The sequence below is a fragment of the Rhinatrema bivittatum genome, chromosome 2 (assembly GCF_901001135.1).
Source record: "Rhinatrema bivittatum chromosome 2, aRhiBiv1.1, whole genome shotgun sequence".
In the NCBI taxonomy this organism is placed as follows: domain Eukaryota; kingdom Metazoa; phylum Chordata; class Amphibia; order Gymnophiona; family Rhinatrematidae; genus Rhinatrema; species Rhinatrema bivittatum.
Window position 1 is genome coordinate 600071735 of NC_042616.1, and position 21306 is coordinate 600093040.

Here is a 21306-nt window from a genome sequence, read left to right on the forward strand (position 1 = left end):
TGACTGGACTAAACGTTAAGTTGGAGGGGAAAATTCCTGGGTTGTTGTGAATGTAGGCTTATGCTGCTGCATCCTAAATTGAGTTGGGAGCCCCTGAGGAGCAGAAGGAAACTTCCAGGTGAAAAAAAAGATGTTCTCGGGAGGTGTTGGGGAAATACATACCTCCATTTCATTTTCAGAAAGGCACACACGCGGTAAGCAGGCCATTGGTACATATAATTTACATTCTCATTTCTCACCAAGAAATGAGAATGCAGCTACAAGTGGGCTTGTAGCTGCCTAGCAAGCAGAGATGCAGGCCCAATGTGCGCGGGTATCTTGTCGTTTGGAAATGGAGCAGGTTTGTGAGGGCTGGAAAGGACACATGCACATTGCTGCTTAGGCACCTCATTGAATGTTTACCCCATAACATGCTGACGTTGTTAATGTGGGGAAAAAGCCGATACGGGTTTAATGACATGTTCTCCATTTCTGTCTGATTCCAGAGTGTTTCGACGAAGGACCAAGCGATCAGGATTGTGACCGTGAGTAATAACATTGGTTATGGCAGATTTCCACAGCTGGGCTCTTATTGATAACTTAAGGATTTTGATAGGTCTATCCTTCCCAAATTAAGACCCTTTTGGTAGATTTGCTACACCTAAGCTGTAAGCGTGTGGCAGACTACTGTTTGTAAAACTGTTAGAATATACTTATTTCCAGTAAGCTGGTTGGTCCATAAAATGTACTAGGAAATATTCACTTTCTTTCTTTTGTGCTTGTATTTTGCCTACAGATTGTGATAGTTGTGTAAGAACTTTGCTGATGGATTTGGGCACGATGGGTGACGAGCTGCATCTGATTAAGTCTCAACTACACAGTGCCAACTTCAGCTCCCATGCATTAGGGCAAATGAAATATCTGGAAAGGCGTGTTAATGACTTAAAGGTAAATGAACTTTTAAAAAAAAAAATGTGCAACTTTACAGCCCAACTTTCTGCAATGCACCATTTGCATGCATAAGTGGGCCCATGGAGGTTTGTGCTGGTAGGAGCCACACAGTTTATAAAATACTGCACGTTTCTGCCCCGAAAATACTAATATGTTTCGGTGCATGTCTTTATTTATAATGCCGGAACATGCAAACTTTCTCTATCCAGATTATAACGCAAAATCAGGTATTTTATAAAGCAGTGTTTCCCAGTCCTCTCTTGTAGGCACATCTAGCTGATCTGGTTTTCAAGATGTCTATAATGAATATGCATTAGATGGATTTGCATACATTGGAGACTCAGAGTAGGCAAATCTATTTCATGCATATTTGTTTGTGGCAATTCTGAAAACCTGACTGGCTAGCTGTGCCTCCAGGAGAAGGTTGGGAAACACCATTATAAAGAACGTGTGTACTCCACGCCTGAAAATACTTGTGCGTGGGTACTTGGCATCACCAGTTCGCTGATACCCTCCACCAGTTCACCTAGACATCCCTGAACTCCCACCAGTTCAGCCAGATCTCCCACCCAAAAATTACAGACAGAGGACAAGTGCGATTTTTTAATTGCCTGAGTCAATTAGTAGGTGCCAGACTGTACAGAGACGTTTGGTAATGTATGCGCCCCTGCCACTTACAAATAGCAACTTGTGCGCAGACCTCCGACCCCCTCCAAGAACACCTCTACATCATTCCCCCACCCCTTTTTTTTTCCTTAAACCATTTGTATGCAACACTGCTGGTGCGCGTGTACTTCAGACTTTTGCAAAATACTACTTACACATTTACATGCTGCCTAAACACGTAAGTTCCGGATTTATATGCCTAAATCTTTTGAAAATTCACCCCGTAATGTGTGTTTGGTTGTAAGAAGGTTTTTTTTTTTTATGACAGCCTGAGGACAGGACTTTTATAACAGACTCCTTTTGAACGTTAGTGGCTGCGCGCAGAATCCTTTAGCACGCACATATTCACTCCTGCAACTTAACATGTAGATTTACAGGCATGCTTTCAAAAATCAATTGTGCACATAAATGGTTTCCCCGCCCCCAACACCCCTCCCCCTCTTCGGAACTCTTCTCTCTAGGGCACATAATAGTACTGTGGCATTGCTTTTGTGCACACTTTTACACGCACACACACACACACACACACACACCCCACCCCGGGTGATTTTTCAAAAAGCCATCTTTCTGCATAAAGCCAAGCTTTATGGGCGTAAACCCTTTGGAAAGTTCAGCCCGAAACGCATTGCGACCGCAGAGGCCCTTTCCAGGTCGTGCTCTCCGAAGCTGCCATTTCCCTGATAACCAGGGCAAAGAGTGCACGTTCAGCGGGCGCCGGAATCATGTGACTTACAACAGCCAAAGAGGCCCCTGTGCCCGCTGTGCCCCTTTTCATGGCAAGCACCTTGAATTAGACTGTAAGGGCCGCAAATAGCACTATTTCCAAGCAGATACTATCAATCTGTGTGGTGATTAAATATTGAAGCATGCAGCAGAAGGGATGCAAATTCATTTCGAATACCTCCCCTCCCTTTAGTTTAATTTTCCTTTTGCCCTGACAGGAAAAGCTGGAAAGTGAGTATGTTGGCCATTTACCCCATTTCCAAACACCTCCTGGGTTTGTGTGGACCGTTTGCACATAGCTGGTCACGGACTGAGAGCAGACACGTCCCGGTTTTGTGCATGTAAATGGCCTTTTAGACATTATCAGAGCGGTCGTGCGCAAATGCGGTTTTCTTTTCTTTTTCTTTTTTTTTTTTTTTTTTACATGCCACTACAAAGAGGAGTTCCTTGGGGGTGGCGGGGATCTGATTTAAGCCCATACTTTTGATTTTGAAAGTGTGTGTGTGTGTGTGTAAATATCCACGTGCAAAGTGATGCCTGCTCCCCATCAAACATAACTCACTTGCGTGCATGTTGGCACCGGTTCTGTCTGTACCGGTGCATTTTCAAAGCGGACGTATGCCCATAAATCCAATTTGAAAATTTGAGCTAAGTTGTGGGGGTAAAAAGTACTCGCAAACTTTATCCTTCGTGGGCTGTTTGATTTATTTATTTTTTTCTCCCTCTAAAACTGGTACATTACTCGGACAGAAAGAGATGGTTCTGCAGGCAAACGCACGAGGCCCCGAGACTCTGCACCCCCCTCCACCTCCCTGCGCAGACCATTTTTTGAATCCGTTCGCTCTTATTGTAGTTTTGCCCGGGATAAGGCAGGGGATTGACTAAAGGACTGGTTTGTTTTCCTTTCAGCCCCAGCTAGCCAGGTACCATGTGACCGTTTTACGCCAGAGCTCAAAGGTGAACGAGATGGAGACAGACTTGATCAATCTTAATCAGGATGTGAAAGCACTCCAGGAAAAGGTGACTTCTTAAGGGGAAATCATTTGAAAGCATTTGCTTTGGGTTTGAGCGTTTAGCTTACCCCATGATCGCGAGGTACCAAACTCTATTTTATTTTTTTTGTCTTCTCTCCAGGCTGAAAAGAATTCCAGGAAAGCGCAGGCATTCCATAATAATGCCGGTCAGACGAACAAAAATGCTAAGAGTCTGATTTTGAAGATAGAAACACTAGTAAAGAATATTCGTGGTAAGGATTTGTGAAACTTTTTTTTTCTTTTTTTTTTTTCTTTACATTTTTAGAGCATTCAGGACTTTTCAACCCCCCCATTTTTCCAGGCTCTTCCAGACGTAGGCAAGGCGCCATCTTTAGATGCTGTAGAGGTTGAGGAAACCCCGGCAGCAGCTCCAGATCAGGATTTTTTCCATGGTGGGCAGCAAATTTGTGAAGCCCAAGGGTGGGAGGGATCACACCCACCGTCTTACAATAAATAAGGCCACACATCAAGTGTTGTGCTCCCAAAGAAACTAACACTTTACAGTAGTAAAAATCAACTAGAACAGTAGGAAAATAGTTCTTCACACAGGATTCAAATGATAGACTGTCTCAGTCAGTTAGAGAAAAAAAAATCAAATCAGAAGAACTCAATTTCTCAGGCTGCTTGAGTACCAAGTGCAGGAAATAGGTCCTCCTCTGTTCCCTATGGGCTGTTTCTTCCTTAAGACCTCCAAATGGAACTTGAAATCCTCTTCTATCATTTAGAAAAGGTGTTCTCAAATAACTCGCTGGTAAACACTGAAGCAGGGGCAGATTTCTAGCCTTAAGGTCTGGGAATATTCGCCCTGCTAGGTGCTGCTCTCAGCCACCCTCCTGGAACTTACTCCCACTGGCTGAAGGAGTGAAACCCACTCCCCTAACACAGCGATTCTCAACCTGTCTTGACAAACCATTGTCACCACGCACCAGCAGGTGTGTCGCATGCTACTCGTAGCCAGCGGAGCCGAAGACCGGAACTGCTTACCGCTGAGACCATATCACGGGACCAAAGAAACGAAGATTGGCACTGCTGGCTGCCGCCAGACACCAGGCTATGGGGCCGAAGACCCGAAAATTGGCACTGATGGCTGCCGCTGGAGACCAGGCTGGCAGGATCGAAGAACCGAAGATCAGAGCTGTTAGCCACTGCCGCCTGAGAACAGGCTGGCAGGGCCGAAGATGAGCTGTTCAACTGGGGGCTATTGTCTGTGTATTTGACATCAGAAGGGTGCTTCAGTGTGTGTGTGTGATGTGTATATGAAACAGGGAGGATGCTTCTGTGTGTGTGTGTGTGTGGTGTATATGTGAGACAGGGAGGGTGCTTGTGTATGTCAGTGTGAGGGAGGGTGCTTCTGTGTGTGTGTGTGTGGTGTATATGTGAGACAGGGAGGCTGCTTGTGTATGCCAGTGTGAGGGAGGGTGCTTCTGTGTGTGTGTGTGTGTGGTGTATATGTGAGACAGGGAGGCTGCTTGTGTATGCCAGTGTGAGGGAGGGTGCTTCTGTGTGTGTGTGTGTGGTGTATATGTGAGACAGGGAGGCTGCTTGTGTATGTCAGTGTGAGGAAGGGTGCTTCTGTGTGTGTGTGTGTGGTGTATATGTGAGACAGGGAGGATGCTTTTGTGTGTGTGTGTGTGGTGTATATGTGAAACAGGGAGGCTGCTTGTGTATGTCAGTGTGAGTGAGGGAGGGTGCTTCTGTGTGTATGTGCGAGACAGAGATGGAGCATGTTTCTGGCTGGCTGTGCCTGTGAGAGAGAGAAGGGGCATGTGTGTGATTGAGCCTGTTTGTAAGTGATATAGAACATGTGTGTGGTTGAGAGCTCTTGTGTGTAAGTGAAATAGAGCGTGTGTGATTGAAAGCCTGTATGTGATTGAGAGAGAGACTGGTCAGAGAGGTGACGTTTGTGTGTATGTGTGAGAAAAAGACTGGTCAGGGAGATGATTGGTATGTGAGAGAAAGAAACTGGTCCTGAGGGTGTGACTGGTGTGAGTGTGTGTGTGTGAGAGAGAAGACTGGCTGTGGTCCCTAAGGGTAAGGACAGCTTCAGCAGCAACTACTGCTGCTTCTGGTGTGGCTTCCAAGGGAAAGGAGTAGGAGAACTGCTGGAGAGAGTAAGTAAAAGTGACTTAAGTTCATTTTTCTTGATTGCCATTTTAATTATTGGGTATTATGTGATGTGTCTGCTGTTCTGAATATTTTATTGGTGTTTGAAGAATTTTAATAATTTTAAGAGTTTGTAATTGTTAGATGTTCTGGTTCATCAGCTGTTTGGAAACATTAATTCATATAGGTTTACAATTATTTCGGTGTGGGGATCTATATATAACAGCTTAGGCTTTTTTCTGGGTTTCCTAATGGGAGGTGTATTGGTGTTAGTTAGGGGCCTGGTTTTATATTTGTAGTTTGTGCCGTTTTTATAGCTAGGGTTGTTCAATTTGAGTGCATGCCAATAATGCAGGTGTAACTTTGGTTCAGATTAGTTGTGTGCAATTATTGCAAGATCCTGGGACTGTGTTAGGTGCTATAATTTCTGTTTCCATTTCTCCAGTTTTGTAACTGCATGCAGAGTGGGCTTTTTTTGAGTTTCCATTGCCAGTTTGTCTCATATTTAATAATTTGTGGTCTTTCTGTACTTGGTGAAGGTCGACTTCTTGTGTGTCTGACTGAGGTGAGATATTTAACTAGCATGTAGGCTAGGTAAAATACCTCACCTTATTTGTTGTGTTGTCTCAATAGGACTTGCATTGGTGGTGAGCTGCTGTGTTTTTATAAGTAGGGCTATTGCGCCTGGTAGTAGAGGAGTTTGTGTTGCTGTTATTGAGATAACACCCAAATATCTTTTTTGTACGGGAATGTTCTAGTTCTGCTTTATACCCATTGCTGAGGGTCGGGGATGGGGGTGGGTAAGCTTTTATGGACTGTCTTGTGTTCAGTGTGTCACACACGTGGAAACTATCCATCAGGTGTGTCCCGAAAGAAAAAAGGTTGAGATCCACTGCCCTAACAGACTACCACAGCAGGCAAACCAGCCTTTCATTTCTAGGAGCCCTGCAGAGCCACAACCACTTACAGTCTCTCCCTTACTGCCCCAAGTGCCTCACAAGACACTCCTATAACTTTTAGACAGAGACCCACCCTTATAAGGAGGGGCCAGTAAAATCAATTAAAAATACTCTACACCCCTGGAACCTCCCATTGCTGGAACGTTCCTCACTTTAATGTATGGTGAAAGCTTAAACAGCCTTATGTACAGTATTTTTTATTTTAGGGAGTAGGGTGAAGGAAATAACAATGCTAATCTTTGCCACAGATTTCATGCCACCCCCTTTTCTCCCAGCTGATTAGGATTCTGAGAATAAATTGCAAGAGCTCTAGGGAATGGCAAGATTTTTGTTTGCTAGCCTCAGTCACCATCCTAGTCAGCCAGCCTGATCCTCCTCCAGACACTTTTTGGCTAAGGTCAATGTAAGGTCTCAGCTGCGAGTTGGAGGATGATGGTTAAGATTGAGAACCCGTGCAATATTGGGCATGAACATCCTGTCACCTGATCTCCATTGCACTTATGATAACATTACAACCATGGCCAAAGCAAAAAGATTAATCCTCTGTAAAAAAAAAAAAAAAAAAGTCTGCCTCACAGCACTTCTTATGGTGACAAAGGAGCAATGTGTTTATTCTGAAGTTTTAATGCTGTTCAATGGCAGATGCGAAGGTTTTGCTATTCCTTACTACCCGACACCATGGAAAATTGTTGATGGTGTTTGCTTTCTTCATGCTCCTACAAATGAAGTTCTGAAGTTGCTCCCAAACCTGGGCCTTCCACTAGACCTCTGAACCAGCCACGTGTATGCTATTGTAGTCTATGCATACAATCAGATTGCTACTTCAGGGTTGGATGCAAAGACTACCATATAAGCTATAATATATATATAACAAGAGTATATATATATATATATATATATATATCATTACAATATTCTAATTTGTTCATTTTTTATTTGTTCTGGGGGTTTGCGGGGAAATTTCTTGTTAAGGCTTTTATTTTTTGTATTTTCTTATTATACGCTATTACAAATAGCGTATACTCTTTGTAAAAACGTGCACGCTATTTGCAAACAGTGTTTACTATTTGCTGAAAACAACAAAAAAAAAACAATTTCATTTTGTTCCCTTCTTTTTCGGTTAATTTGAAATGAATCAAAAAGAGGCTCATTCATTACGACAAATACATATCCCTATTGTCAAGTGCCTGGAAGGAATGCCTAATACTAATGGGACAGGGTGTGCATTAAAAGATTATGATGCACATCCCAGTTGACTTTATTGCACTTCTGGAAATGCGACATTACGGGTAGATAGTAGCATAAAAGCTTTGCTATGGTCTTCTAGGGGAAGAAGGGTATTCTTGGCTAAAGTGTTCTTTGTGTTTTTTACTTAAATGAATTACAAAAAAAAAAAAGATCTTAAGCTTTTTTCACATCTTAGCTTCCTTGCCAACAGAACCCAATTGCCTTATACCAGATCGTCAAGTGAGGAAAAAATGAGAAAATGGGTGTTCCCCTCAAATATCCTGAACAAAAAAAGTCACTTTATCATATAGAATAATGTGTGTGTCTATATACATACACACTCTCTCTATATATATATATATACACACATATATACATTATAAATATGCATAAACACATTTTCATATATAAATACATTGTGTATATGTATACTTTATGTACTTACTTATTTATATATATATATATGAATGCTCACAGGCACATACACAAATGTTTACATGTGTATATTTTGTCATATGTATGTAAAACCCCATTTCTTTGTGCAGAGCTGGGTGCTGTCTTTCAGGTAAAATGTGGTTTTTTTTTCTTCCCCTTCCAGTTCTGATGGAAGAGATGACAGGTGCTACCAATGGCAACTTTTTAACCCTCTGACATTGTAAAGAAGATGGCAGAAGCAGATCGGATGATAAAAGAGATGCGAAAACTGAAGCTGGACAAACAGCGAAGGGATGCCGAGGTCGAGAACGAGGAGGCTAGATCGAGTAAGAGTTGGCTGCTTTTCCTCTTCAGAGCTTGTATGTCTTGTCTGTCAGGCTCTTGACTCGTGGAGGACAGTTTGAGATGGGCTTGCGTCTGTGCTTGCAAAAGGCCTCATCTGGTGCTAGGGAGTGAAGCTGGCATTTAGCTTTCCAGGGGCAATTTTCAAATCCATGTCCATGTCTTATGAATCCTGGCCTTGTGCACAGGCCTGGCTGTTGGAAAATTAACCCAGGGTCAGTGCAGGTGAAAGCGCGTGTGTAACTCTGGTTTTACGTGCATTGAGGGGAGGTGTCGGAGTGGGAGAGTAGGTGTGTGCATGCAAGCTTTTTGGTTTTACAGAGCATGCATGTAAGTCTTTGGACATAATTTACACCCTTCAAAGAGATGGAACTTTACGCGAGTCAATATGTGCGCATGGCTAGGGCAATTACCCAACTATTTTCTAAGTGAGAACTTACTGTGCAAGTTTGCTGTGAAATTACTCTGTTAGGTGTTTAGCACTATCGGGAAGATGCAATACCAATTGCTGTGGCCAGTGCATGGCTTAACACACGATTGAACGTGCATTTTGGACGTGCGTCCATAACTCCTGATGCAATACTGGGATTAGCACATCCAAGACGCGTATCTAATCGATGGAGTAGATAATAGTGCTCATCACATGTAAATTCCATGTAGATGAGCACTATTAGCAAATCCATGCGATTCAAAACATTTCACGAGCAGCCAGTGTGCCCATTGCAATGTGGCAAATTTTATGCCAGCCCCAGGCTGGCATAAAGAGTATGCCACGCTCAAGGGCTCACTGGAAAAAGAAAAATTCCTGCTTTCTGTGGTTCCTGATACTAAGTAGAAGGAAACACAGAAAGCAGACTGAAGTAAAAAAAAGTCTTGAAGAAAAAAGAATTTGGCCGCCCAATATAGATGCACAAGATAGATGGTCCAGGCAGTGTATCTTGTGCACGTATCTTGTGCCGGTAGCAATGAAAACGGATGTTTGTATTGCGCGTCCATTTTCCCAGCCTGCACTGACAGCCACTTCTCCTGGGCGCACAATGCTGAGGAGGCATTAGGGATGCACAATTTTCCCTAGCGTCAACTTTTTAGCAAGACTCCTTGTTTAAATAATGCATCTTGTGCCCAGGAGAGGTGGCTGGGTGCACCTTAGAATTGTGGGCACTCAATCATGAGTGCCCGTTTTTACGCAAGCCAATATTGCATCGGCCTGAATGGATACTGTTGGAAAGTTACCCTCTCTGAGGAGAGCAAATTTAAACTCTCGTCCTAAGAAGAGTGCAATTTAATTGACTTCTTTTAAGAAATTCTATCTGACACTTCTTTTTTTTTTTTTTTTTTTTTTTCCTATTACCACAGTACTAAACCGTGTAAGGAATGAACTGCAAAAGAACCACAATCAGAACAAGGCCATTGTTAAAAGTCTGAGAGACTCATTAAATGAGTACAACTCCAAAATCAGTGACCTTCGGGAAGCCCTGACTGACGCCTCTAAACAAACTGAGCAGGCTAATAACATGAACAGAGACAATGCAATCCTGTTAGACGATTACAAGGTAATTTTATATGTACTGCAGAACAACAGCATAGAAAGTAAGGCACATGGGACGTGTGCAAGGATTGTTAGGTGTATTGGAGTCTATGGTGCTTGAGAACCTGCTAGAAAACCTTGTAATGTACCGTATTCTCCAATGAGGACTTTTTTACAGGGACAAAATGGCAAAATAAGAGGTCAGTTTTCAAAGCAATTTATGGGACTAAAGAATTTTAGCTGTGTTAATGGACTGTCCTATCGTTTGTGAATCAGTTGTCATTCTTGTTGTAAGCAGGGTGACTTTGTCTTGCTCTACAGCCACCTTTATGCTAGAGCATCTCCCCGACCGAGCCACTGGTTTCAGTAGGCAGCAGAAATGAGCAGTGCAGCTGCCTGCTCTGTGCTATCCAAACCATCACAGTACCTGCAAAAACATGGGTTAATGAGCCAAAACCTCAAGTCTGATGGGGGGGAGGGGAAGGAGAGCATTTCCTAAGGATATAATTAAGACATGGTGAGGCAGCTTTCTTCTTCAGTTGACTCTGCAAACCTGAGAGCGAGTGCAACAGTTTTACCTGTCTGGAACAGTTCTAAGCCTCATGTTTTTTTTTTCCAGGGTAGCAGTTTTGTTTGTGGTATCGTGTGGGTTTGTCCCACGTAAGCATTATCACAGACAAGACGTGCGGTAAAAGGAGGGTGTGAATCTGTTTGTATCATTAACCTCTGCAGTCAGTAAGATTCTCGTGCCCTGGTATGGAATGATATTTTTAAGCCGATAACATGCAAAGTAGCTCAATAATTACTAATGCTAGTAAAATCTTAAAATGATTTTACTAGTATTAGTTTTATCCTTAACATCTTTTAGGAAATCTAATGACTTAGTTAGCTGGCTGTATATTTTTTACTTATTTAATTTATTATTGTTACTATATTGTATTACATTTTATTATTATTTTACAGTTTTACCGTTTCTATTTTTATTTTTCTTAATTGTGAACCGTTGTGATGGAATGTTCCAAACGACGGCATATAAGAGTCTAGAAAGAAAGAAAGAAAGTAAAAACCGCAAAATTTTGTTTCAGAAAAGAATCAGAGATATGAATAAACAACAGGAGGATGTTGCCGATCATCTCGTGGCCGCCGAAGCCACCCTTACGCAGACAAACAGCCTGTTCCACTTACTGGAGAAGAGCAAAGAGGTGCGTGAGAACAAGTTATGCTATGAATTCAAGCAACTGAAATGTCTGGTATGTGTTTAAGGCGACCTAAACAGCTTCCCCCATTAGCTCCTGCAGAGCTCCTCAGGGAGGAGAGATTTTCGTTCCCAAACTCTTGCTTGGCAGGAGCTGAAGCCATGCAGTGTGTAGAAGCAAATGCTTGCGATGGTCATGACTACAGTAGGGGGGGGGAGGGATGAAAAACTGACAAGGAAAAAAAAAATCATCTTTGAACACAGTGTTCGCCGGTGGCTGCCGCACATCACAGAAGGTGTCACCTTGCCTTTGAGGCAGCAAACGCCCACTTACTGGGGCCTTAGCTGGCTCTTGATGATTGCAGCGCTTGACTGCTTGTATCTGACCAGCAGGGTTCATTGATATCAGAAAAAGCCATGAGAAGACTCATTCTGCTATGCAGGCAAATCCCTCGGCTCTCCCCCTCCCCCTACCCCCACATAAAAAAAAAAAAACAGACCTGAATTTGGAGCATGATAGTTTGGTCCTAATGTGCACGAATCAAACAGGATTCCTTTTCTTCACAACCCAGGAATATGAAAAGCTAGCTGCTCAGTTAGATGGAGCAAAACAGGAGCTGAGTGATAAGGTGAAGAAACTCTCCCAGTCTGCGAGCAAGGAGCCTCTTGTGGTGTTGGCGGAGAAGCATGCCAAGTCATTGCAGGACCTGGCAAATCAACTGGATGAGTAAGTGCCTCTCGCTCTGCACGTATGTGTTAAAGCAGAATCTGTTTGTTCACAGAACGTAGACTGAGCGCCACCACGTTACAGGTGTCTGGGCAGAACGATGCACCTTAACTGTGCTTGGACATACAGTGAGCACTGGAAAGGGTTCACCTGAGTTTCACAGCGCCCTCATTTCTCTTTCCAAATGAAATAAAGGGAGGCTTATTCCATGAAATGGCCTGCACTCCAGAAACAGCGCATTACTTTTAAGACTTTAATTCATTGCATCCCCAGAACTACATCCTGTTTCGGGTGACTACTAGTGAGATGTGTTCAGAGTGAGCTGAGCCAGGGTCGTGCACAGAGTTGGGAGCGAGGAAACTGTCCGCCCCTCAAATGTTTCTGTCCTCCCGGCAAAATCGCCTCCCATGCGGCCGACACCCATCTTCAGCATCTCACACTCTACTGACTACTGAGGCTGAGAGCGTCTCAGGGGGTGGCACTTCTAGGTCAGGATGACTCAAATCACTGAACTCCAAAGGTCACCCCTGAATTCAGAAAATGTATTGCAGGGCCAGACCTCTCCCAGACAATTGATTTGGTGCATCGCAACCAAGATTGCATAGCATCACTGTGCAAGCAGCCAGTAGCATTGCAGCCATTCCTATACCTGCTTTACTCTGACATTATATCATCTAGCCAAAAATCACAAAAGGTATCACCAAATTTTCTTTCCAAAATGCTCTTCACCTTTTAGCCAAACTGATCATATGAAATAAATTTTTGTGGAAAAACGGGACCGCATCAGCAAGCCTTTGACGGCGTGCTCAGTAACCTCACTGAGCCGTCAAGTCTTTTCAATCATTTGCAGCCCGTCAGAAATTATTTTGCCAAAATGATACACCATCCGATGTTCTTAAACATAATAATTGTATGGATATTTGTATCAATGTTCAAATATGCCCTTATAATAAATCTTATGGTAGTTGTGAAATCATTTTCTGAGCACGTCGTCAAAGGCTTGCTGATGCGGTCCCGTTTTTCCACAAAAATTTATTTCATATGATCAGTTTGGCTAAAGGTGAAGAGCATTATGGAAAGAAAATTTGGCGATACCTTTTGTGATTTTTGGCGTTTTGAGCGAATAGGTTTGCAGCACTGCTCTTTGTTATCTGTGATTGTATCATCTAGACCAGAGGCTCCCAAACCTGTCCGGAGGACCCCCCAGCCAGTCAGGTTTTCAGGATATCCACTATGAATATGCAAGAGATAAATTTGCAAGCACTGCTTCCATAGCATGCAAATTTTATCTCATGCGCTTTCATTGTGGATATCCTGAAAACCTGACTGACTGGGAATCCTCCAGGACAGGTTTGGGAGACTCTGGTCTAGAGTAAAAAAAAAAATCTGTTCTGTTAAATTAATATTATTGTAATTTCTAGGATTAGCTGACAAACATTTCAGTATTCCTATAAACTACGATGCTTACAAGTACTTGAAAAATCATTGCAGAAGAAACTAGGAAGGCTTTGTTTGATACACTTGCCTTGCAGTACTTCTAGCTACGTTTCTTTGTTCAATTGTGCAGAATTAAGAAAACACTAGCAGTGATGAGCTGGTGCGCTGCGCAATGGATGCAGCTACGGCCTACGAGAACATCGTTAATGCCGTCAAAGCAGCAGAGGAAGCAGCCAACAAAGCAGCCGGTGCAGCCAGTTCTGCCCTAAAGGTAAGCGTGACATAGCCAAGGCTGCTGCTTCCGCTAGATTAACTAGTTGGGGGGAGGGGAGGTCTGCAAAGACCCTGCCAACATCTGGTGGGGCCCGTCCTGCCAGCAGCAAAAGAGAGAGGGGCCTGAAGCCACCAGCGGAGATCATCCTGCCGGCAGCCAAAGGAGAGGCGTGGGGCGGCCGGCAGAGCCCATCCCGCAGGCGGCATAAAAAAAAGGAGGCGACATTACGAGTACAATTCCCGAGCTGATTTTCAAAAAGCCCTTTTGCACACACACAAAACTGCGTTTTCCAAAGCATAAACGCTTTGGAAAACGAAATTTTTTTTGTAATTTTTTCTTCCTTTTATTTTTATTGATTTCATATTTATATTTTATGTTTGTAAACCGTTTTGACCAAGCCATTGTAAAGGCGGTATATAAACACTTTAAAATAAGTAAATAAATGAAATACTCCTATAAAGGCGTTAATGAAGTGACAAGCTGGTTGTTCAGCTTGCCTCATCCTCAACATGACCTTCAAGGATGGGGGCTTTTAACTGAATTTTAACTATTTTCCCTATGTCTCATGTTATGAGATTTTCCTCATGTAAGCAAAGGGGCTCTCTGTCATCAAATCATAGTAATGCTGAAAAAAGAAAAAAGAATAACAAACAAATAAAAACCTATTGTTCTTTAGGTATAAGTGCTAGGTCCTCTTTCCATCTTCTGTCGGCCAACCCCACAGACCTGCCCTTTCCACTGTCACTGCCACCAAGAATCTCAGAGGGCAGGCAGTGATGTCCCAATGTCCCCAGCAAGTTTGTGTGAAGTCCAATACGGGGAGGGTTCAAGCAGCTTTATTGCCGTCGACCAGCATTTTAAGAGCACTCGGGCCCTTCTGACCTTTCACAAGGCTTAACCTTTCATTCTTTATTTTCAGACCGTAGAGAGAGAAGATCTGCCTGGAAAAGCCAAGACTGTAAATGCTGACTCTGCTAAGTTGCTGGATGAAGCCAAGAAAGCACGAAAGACGTTACAAAGTAAGGTGGAAACCAAAGCAACGCCATATTGAAATATTGCTTTCTCGTAGCCTTGTAGCAGTCGCACACGTTTTTATTGTTTTATATAACGCCATTGTAGGACACAGAGAAATAAGTAAGATATTCTAGATCTTACAACGCTCTTGCCTCATAGTGCACAAGATTAGGCATAAAAATATGTAAGTAGGAGGACTTCCATTTGTGCAGTAAGGGGTTGATTTTAAAAGCAGCCTGTGTCCATGTGAGTATGCGGTTCCCGGCACGCGCACATGCGTGTGCCGCTTTTATAACGTGCTAGCAAGCACATGTTATAAAGTCCAATGGCCGCGCGCATGTGCAGGCGGCCCGTGACTCGCACACGCAGGGAGGGAATTTTCCAATTACGAACGGCCACGCGATTGGCCTTTTTCCCAGTTCTTCCTAGTCCACTCCATTTAAGGAGCGGACTAGGAGGAAACTTCCTTACCCCCCCCCCCCCGCCTAACCTTCCTCCCTTTTCCTCTCTCCTCCCCGCCTCCTGAACCTAACATAACCCCAAATTTTTATTTTGGTACTTACTGCCCCTCTGGAGTAGAAGTAATCTCCACACACCGGCTGGCTGCCTGCGCGGGCTTCCCTGGCCCTCCCCTCCCCGTCTAGGCTCCGCCCCCCAGCCTGCCCCTTTGGAGAGGCCCGGCACTTTGGCGCGTAACAGGGTTTACGCGTGTGGCCGGGCCTGTTGTAAAATGCGTGTGGCAAGCGCAAGGCCCGGCCATACGCGTAAACCCCAAAATTTACATGCGTAGCCCATTTAAAATTTACTTGTATGTGCATAAGCAGCTCTTTGGCCAAATGTATGCTGCTTTAAGTGGTGATCTTCATTACTGAAATGTCCAAAGAAATGGGTAATAGATCCATTCCAGCAATGTGGGCAGATCAAGCTAGTAAACCTAAAAGAACAAGTCCAGAACTGGCAGCAGCAGAGAATGCGAGCTTGATAGAGGACTGGCTGCAGGGGTAGAACATTGAAAGCACCACTAACTGTAGATGCTTTGGAAGCAATCCAAAAGCTTGTGGAGAAGCTGCCGGCTCATATTTTGGAGAATTTGGACACAAAACTTGAAACTGTGTAGTGAATGAAGTTTCTCAGCTCATTAAAGAGAGAGAGAAGACAGCATGGAGAGACAAGACAAAGCAGAAAGCAGGATAAGTGAAACTGGAGTTTATTTAACAACTGCTAACCAGAAAACTGACATGTTTGGAAGGAAGATATAACGTTTTTTGTTGGATTTTTGAAATGACCTAGAAACTAGGGAGCCACAGGAGCAATTTGCAGATTGTGGGGCTCCATGAAAAAGCTGAAGGAAATGAACCAATTCAATTCTTCTCTGAATTTAACAAGAGATCCTAAGTTTAGCAGCCAAGAGAAGGGCAATAAAAATGGATCATGCTTCTAGATCACTGGTCCCGTTCCAGAAGATGGCAGATGGCCATGAGCTATTATTCTCTGGATCCATAATTCTTAGGACAAATGTCTTATTCCCAGTGCAGCATGATGTAAAATAGAAGTCCTTTGTCTGGGACAGAAGATCTTTCTGTTTCAGGATTCCTCTTCTGATCTATAGAGGAAAAGGGAAGAATTTCAAGAATTGAAATGGGAGAAGTTAGATCCCAAAATCCCTGCCTAGCTCAAGTCGAGAAACAGAGAGAGATCTGCTTTGAAGCACTTAAGGATGCAGAAAACTATATTCGGACTCTAATGGCTAACAACTCAAGAATTGACTGTTTTCCCTTTCAGTTTTGGGAGCTTTTCTGACTCTGCTATGAGAGATTTTTTTTTTTTTCCATTCTCTTACCCTGTTCTCGAGGTGGAAAAGTTGCTAAGATGGCGGATCTGCAGTTATTCTTTACTTAAGAGCCTCCACAAGTAAAGGGCATCTCACTTTGCAAAAAAGCCCGTGTGCTGATAAGCTTTCTATCTTCTGTTTTGTTCAGCTCCTGCTTTTGGGTTTTCCTCTTTGGTGTGTCACTTTCACTGTTTTGCATTTTCGCTCTTTAAGCAATTCTGTGAGTGCAGCGCCACACTTCTTTGCTGTAATGTATAGTGTATGGTTGATTGCTGCTGCTGAGGAGGAGGAGGGAGGTGGATAAGACCACTTGCTTCTCTGTGAGGCGCTGGAAGGGAACCAGGTAATATAACCATTTTCCTGCTCTGCTCTCTGGCTTGTGCCTATTTGGTGCCTCACTGCTGGTTCTTTTTGTTGTTGCTATGCAAGATCTTAGAATAATTGTTGAGATTTTCAGCAAATTTTGTAATTATTTAGGGAGACTGGTGCTCCAGTGAGGTATTTGTCTGTCGTCCTAATATCATTGTGTCGTCTAAAGGCTAATGTTAAGTTTGAATAGAGCTCCTACAATCCCATTTCCTTAACGCACGAACCTGGCTAACATCTATCAGTTAAGATGTCCCTTTTCGCATGCGCTAGCTTTAAAAAAAAGAAATGACCCCCTAAGAGAAGAACAGCATCCCTTGATGCTGACAAAATCTTATGACAGTGCAATGGCCTTTTTTGTTTGCCATGCTTAAACCTTTTGGTTTTGATTTATTTCATGGATACGAGCTTTGTATAAAAATCACCACGCTAGAATTATTAGAAATGGATGTTTTTCACCTAATTTCACCAAACTCTTAAAGATACTTACTTTTTTTTTATTTAACTATTGAACCCATGGCAAGTTTGATTAGGTGTTCTCAATAAGTAACTGGCCTTTTGAATCGGAGAATTCCTCATAAAATACCTCTCTACGCTGATGACGTTCTCATGTTCCTGACTAATCATAAAGTTTCTGTTCCTGCTGCATTGCACACTCTAGCTAGTAGCATTAGTAGGGCATGCAGAATGAATTATACTAAATCTCCTCCATAAACCCTCAGATGGTGGTGAGATGAAGTTTTAAATCCCAGAGTATAGCACTAATTCCTGAATTACCAGACCTAATTAAAGTTAATTATATTCTTGGTTCAAAAGATTAGAAAAGATCTTTCTGATTGGATGAATTTGCCTCTTATGGTCTGTTTCACAGGATTGGCAGAAGAAAAGAATTTCTGATTAGATTACGCCACCACTCTCAGAGACTCCCTCAATTTTTTTGCTAGAATTAAAGTCAATTACACCATTGTGCTGCAGTCAAAATAAACTGTGGATATAAAACTGTTTTCAAAAGTGATGTGGGATGCTGGCCCAAAACTAGCTGCCTTTCAACAGGGCAGTGACCCTCAGTCTTTTTTATCTTATGTATCACACCTGACAAATGATGCTCACGTGCATGACATACTACACACTACATATAGCACACTAAGTATAGCAGCTGTGCTAAAACAAATCCTAGATATTTTATTAAAAATGATGCAAAAGATAAGATTCTTTCATTTCAGTAACTACTTGTAAAAAATAGTTAATACATTTTATTATTTCTCAGAAAAGTTTTAATTTTTGTTTACTTTGTCAGTGAAAAATCTGGGACTGATATGCTATATACACTTTTTCAATACAGACAAGCTGTTGTGCATCTCACTGTCAACTTCAAGAAGTTCTGACCTCTTCTGGACTTTAAATAGAGCAGAGTTAGGAAGCTTTCCCTTTCAACTTGCCATACAAAAACTATATTCCAATTTTGGTATCCCCTCGATAAGAATACTTAAAAACCCCTGCCCTGCCAGTCACTTCAGGAAATAACATGAAAACCTTTTAAAAAGACACTTAGAAGCTACATAGCATGTCTGCCATTCCATAAGAGCACTAAGACCCAGGACTCGAACAGCAGCTACCCCCACCAATGAAAGGACAACACCGCAAATACAGAGCACAATACCTTTCCTGTTTTGGAAAAACAAAATAAACCAGACCGCGAGAGATCCCTACACAGAACCCCACTTGCTAGTTAGCAGAATCCCTCGACTCTGTTGCGTGCGCAGAACACAGACTGACCCTCACCTATTATAGAATAGGAGGACTTCCAGTTGTGCAGTTAGGGGATGATTTTGAAAAGGACCAAAAACCAGCAACCTCAGAGGAAAAAACTGAAACTCAGATAAGCCCTGGTGGGGGTGGGGAATACAGCATACCTGCAACGTTCCCAGCCTGGGCGGCTGGTGGCAGTGATTTCCCAGGGGGGGGGGGGGAAGCAGCCGACTCGGTGATGGGGATTTTCAAGTATCAGGCCCCCCACTCCGTTGTCTCCTCAAGCAGCAGACGCTTCTGGCTGCTACAGAAAGCTTAGGCCTGCTATGTCAAATTTTTGATGACACACTAGTGTGTCTTGATATAATGGTTAAGAACATAAGAACATGCCACACTGGGTCAGAGCAAGGGTCCATCAAGCCCAGCATCCTGTTTCCAACAGTGGCCAATCCAGGCCATAAGAACCTGGCAAGTACCCAAAAACTAAGTCTATTCCATGTAACCATTGCTAATGGCAGTGGCTATTCTCTAAGTGAACTTAATAGCAGGTAATGGACTTCTCCTCCAAGAACTTATCCAATCCTTTTTTAAACACAGCTATACTAACTGCACTAACCACATCCTCTGGCAACAAATTCCAGAGTTTAATTGTACGTTGAGTAAAAAAGAACTTTCTCCGATTAGTTGAGAACCTCTGCAATAGGGTACTGTAAGAGTTAGTCTTACAGCAATTGTAACAAAAGTAGTATGACTATCTGTACATATTTATGTAAGGGGGGGGGGGGGTCACCAAAGTCTCCTCCCTTACTGTTGACGTCAGTGGATCCACAGACACTGGTAGATGAGGTAAATGAGAATAAAAGTGTAGTGGTGTGACTGGCACTTTTCAGTGGGAGGTGTTGATCTGAATTGAATGGTCTAATAGAACTTATGAGCCCACTTGATTAGGGGGGGGGTCCTCTTTTTTTCATGAGAGAGTTCCTTTCTTCCTGTCTCCTATCTGGAAGGAGAGGCTGCTGGATCCAAGGCACTGCCAGTGGAAGGATATCCAGCCGCCCTAGGCAGTGATGTCATCACGTGATCTCTCTCTCTCTCTCTCTGTCAGATTGCACACGACAAATGACCCCAACTTCTCAAAGAAATACATAGCCAAAAATGGAAAACACCCTCCAGCTCCATGCCTCACTCGCGCCACTTCTCATCTCATCCGTTCTTTCAAAACTACCACCATTACCAGCTACTCTGCCTCTTCTGGCACCCTAGGCCACCGCCTACCCTGCCTAATGCGCAAGCCCTGACCCGAGGGTGAGATTCCCAGGTTCTCCGGATCAGGGAGGTTTATCTGGGAGTCCAAGAGTGGACTTCTGAGATATTCCAAGCAACCAGAGGAGAGGTTTAAAAGAGTGGTGTTAGTCCTATGGTCATCTGTCTAGCAGAGATTTCCTCACTGTTTGGGAGAAAGATTTTCTTTTTTGAGCAGTCAGAGGAAAGACTGTCTTACAGGGAGAAATTCCCATACAGCTGCTGCTTAAAGGAAAGCATTGGCACAGACGTTTCTGAAGTGTATTATGATGAGTCTCCAGTTTTCTACTGGGAAAGAGTCAGCATCCAGTTTGGGGGAAGTGCTCAGGGGCAGGTACCTTATTAAGAGTATCTACTGCCAGGGAATCCAGATTTTACCAGTGACCGCATCTGTGATTGGTTGGATTTTTCCTTTCTGTATTGACGTGCACTATTCCAAAGTGTGCCCTCTGTGAATCTTTATCTGCAATCAAGTAAACAATTTATTTTTTTACCAAACTCCGGCTCGGTGGTGGTGTCTTTGTTTTTATTGAGACTCGGCAGAAGATCTCCAGATATCCTAAGGGCCTAAACGACTTTATTTTTTCCCCTGTTGGGAGACGAACCTGGCACTGAGGCCACATTCTGACCCATGCTCCCAAGTGAGCCCCCTAATCCCTTCTAGGTTTTGGAAAAGGACTGCATTTATATAGCAATTGTTTCACCGTCTCATTCCTCTACCTTTCCTCTCACTTGAATTGGCATAGCAGTGTGTTTCCTCCGTGTTGTGTCACATTCTCATATGGTTGTCATGTCACTGTTTTTAAATCAAAATCTTACATGGTTTACCAAAGACCGCATGGAACAAGGCATTTTAATTTGATATTGGTTTTATATTGTAGCTATGATTTTAGAATATTGGATTCTGTTTATTGTAATTCAATTGGAGATGTATTTGAGGTACTGATAATTATTTTCTGTACTGTAAACCGACTTGATATCTTGTGAGGAAGGTCGGTATATAAAAATGTTTAAATAAAATAAATAAATGACGGAGCACGTAAAAAAAAAAAGAAACGTATATTAAAATCCAGAATCCAAACTAGTAACAGGGCAAAGCTCAAAAATCAAACCCCAGTGGGGTGCCAGTGAACCCCTGCAGCTCTGTGGCAGCTGTTGAGCTAATAAACTGAGTAGGTGACATAGTTTCCCCCCTAGTGGACAGGCAGGAGAGGGATATCCTTCGAGGCAGGCTGGAGCTGACTTGCTGCAGCATAATAACCCTGCTACTGGAAACAGAAGCATCGGGGAGATGGGATTCAGTAAAAAAATAACATTAAAAGCGATCATCCTGTTAGATGCTCGGGAAGCTCGGGTATCTGAGTGGAAATGGATTTTCGACCGAATTGCTTTGCCAAATCTGAGCTCAAGGTGAATTATAAATTCAGGTACAGTTTCTAGGATCCTTCCCTGGAGGGGAAAGTA

General features: G+C 43.0%; 1 protein-coding gene across 1 annotated transcript in view; it reads left to right on the plus strand.

The window, feature by feature from the left end:
• The window catches only part of LAMA3 (laminin subunit alpha 3), a 469061-nt gene that overhangs the window by 399872 nt on the left and 47883 nt on the right, over nt 1–21306 (plus strand). The window contains 9 exon segments of the mRNA XM_029591143.1: nt 486–524; nt 776–927; nt 3229–3339; nt 3454–3565; nt 9776–9972; nt 11033–11149; nt 11715–11873; nt 13437–13577; nt 14500–14599. Coding sequence (XP_029447003.1) covers nt 486–524; nt 776–927; nt 3229–3339; nt 3454–3565; nt 9776–9972; nt 11033–11149; nt 11715–11873; nt 13437–13577; nt 14500–14599 — 1128 coding nt within the window.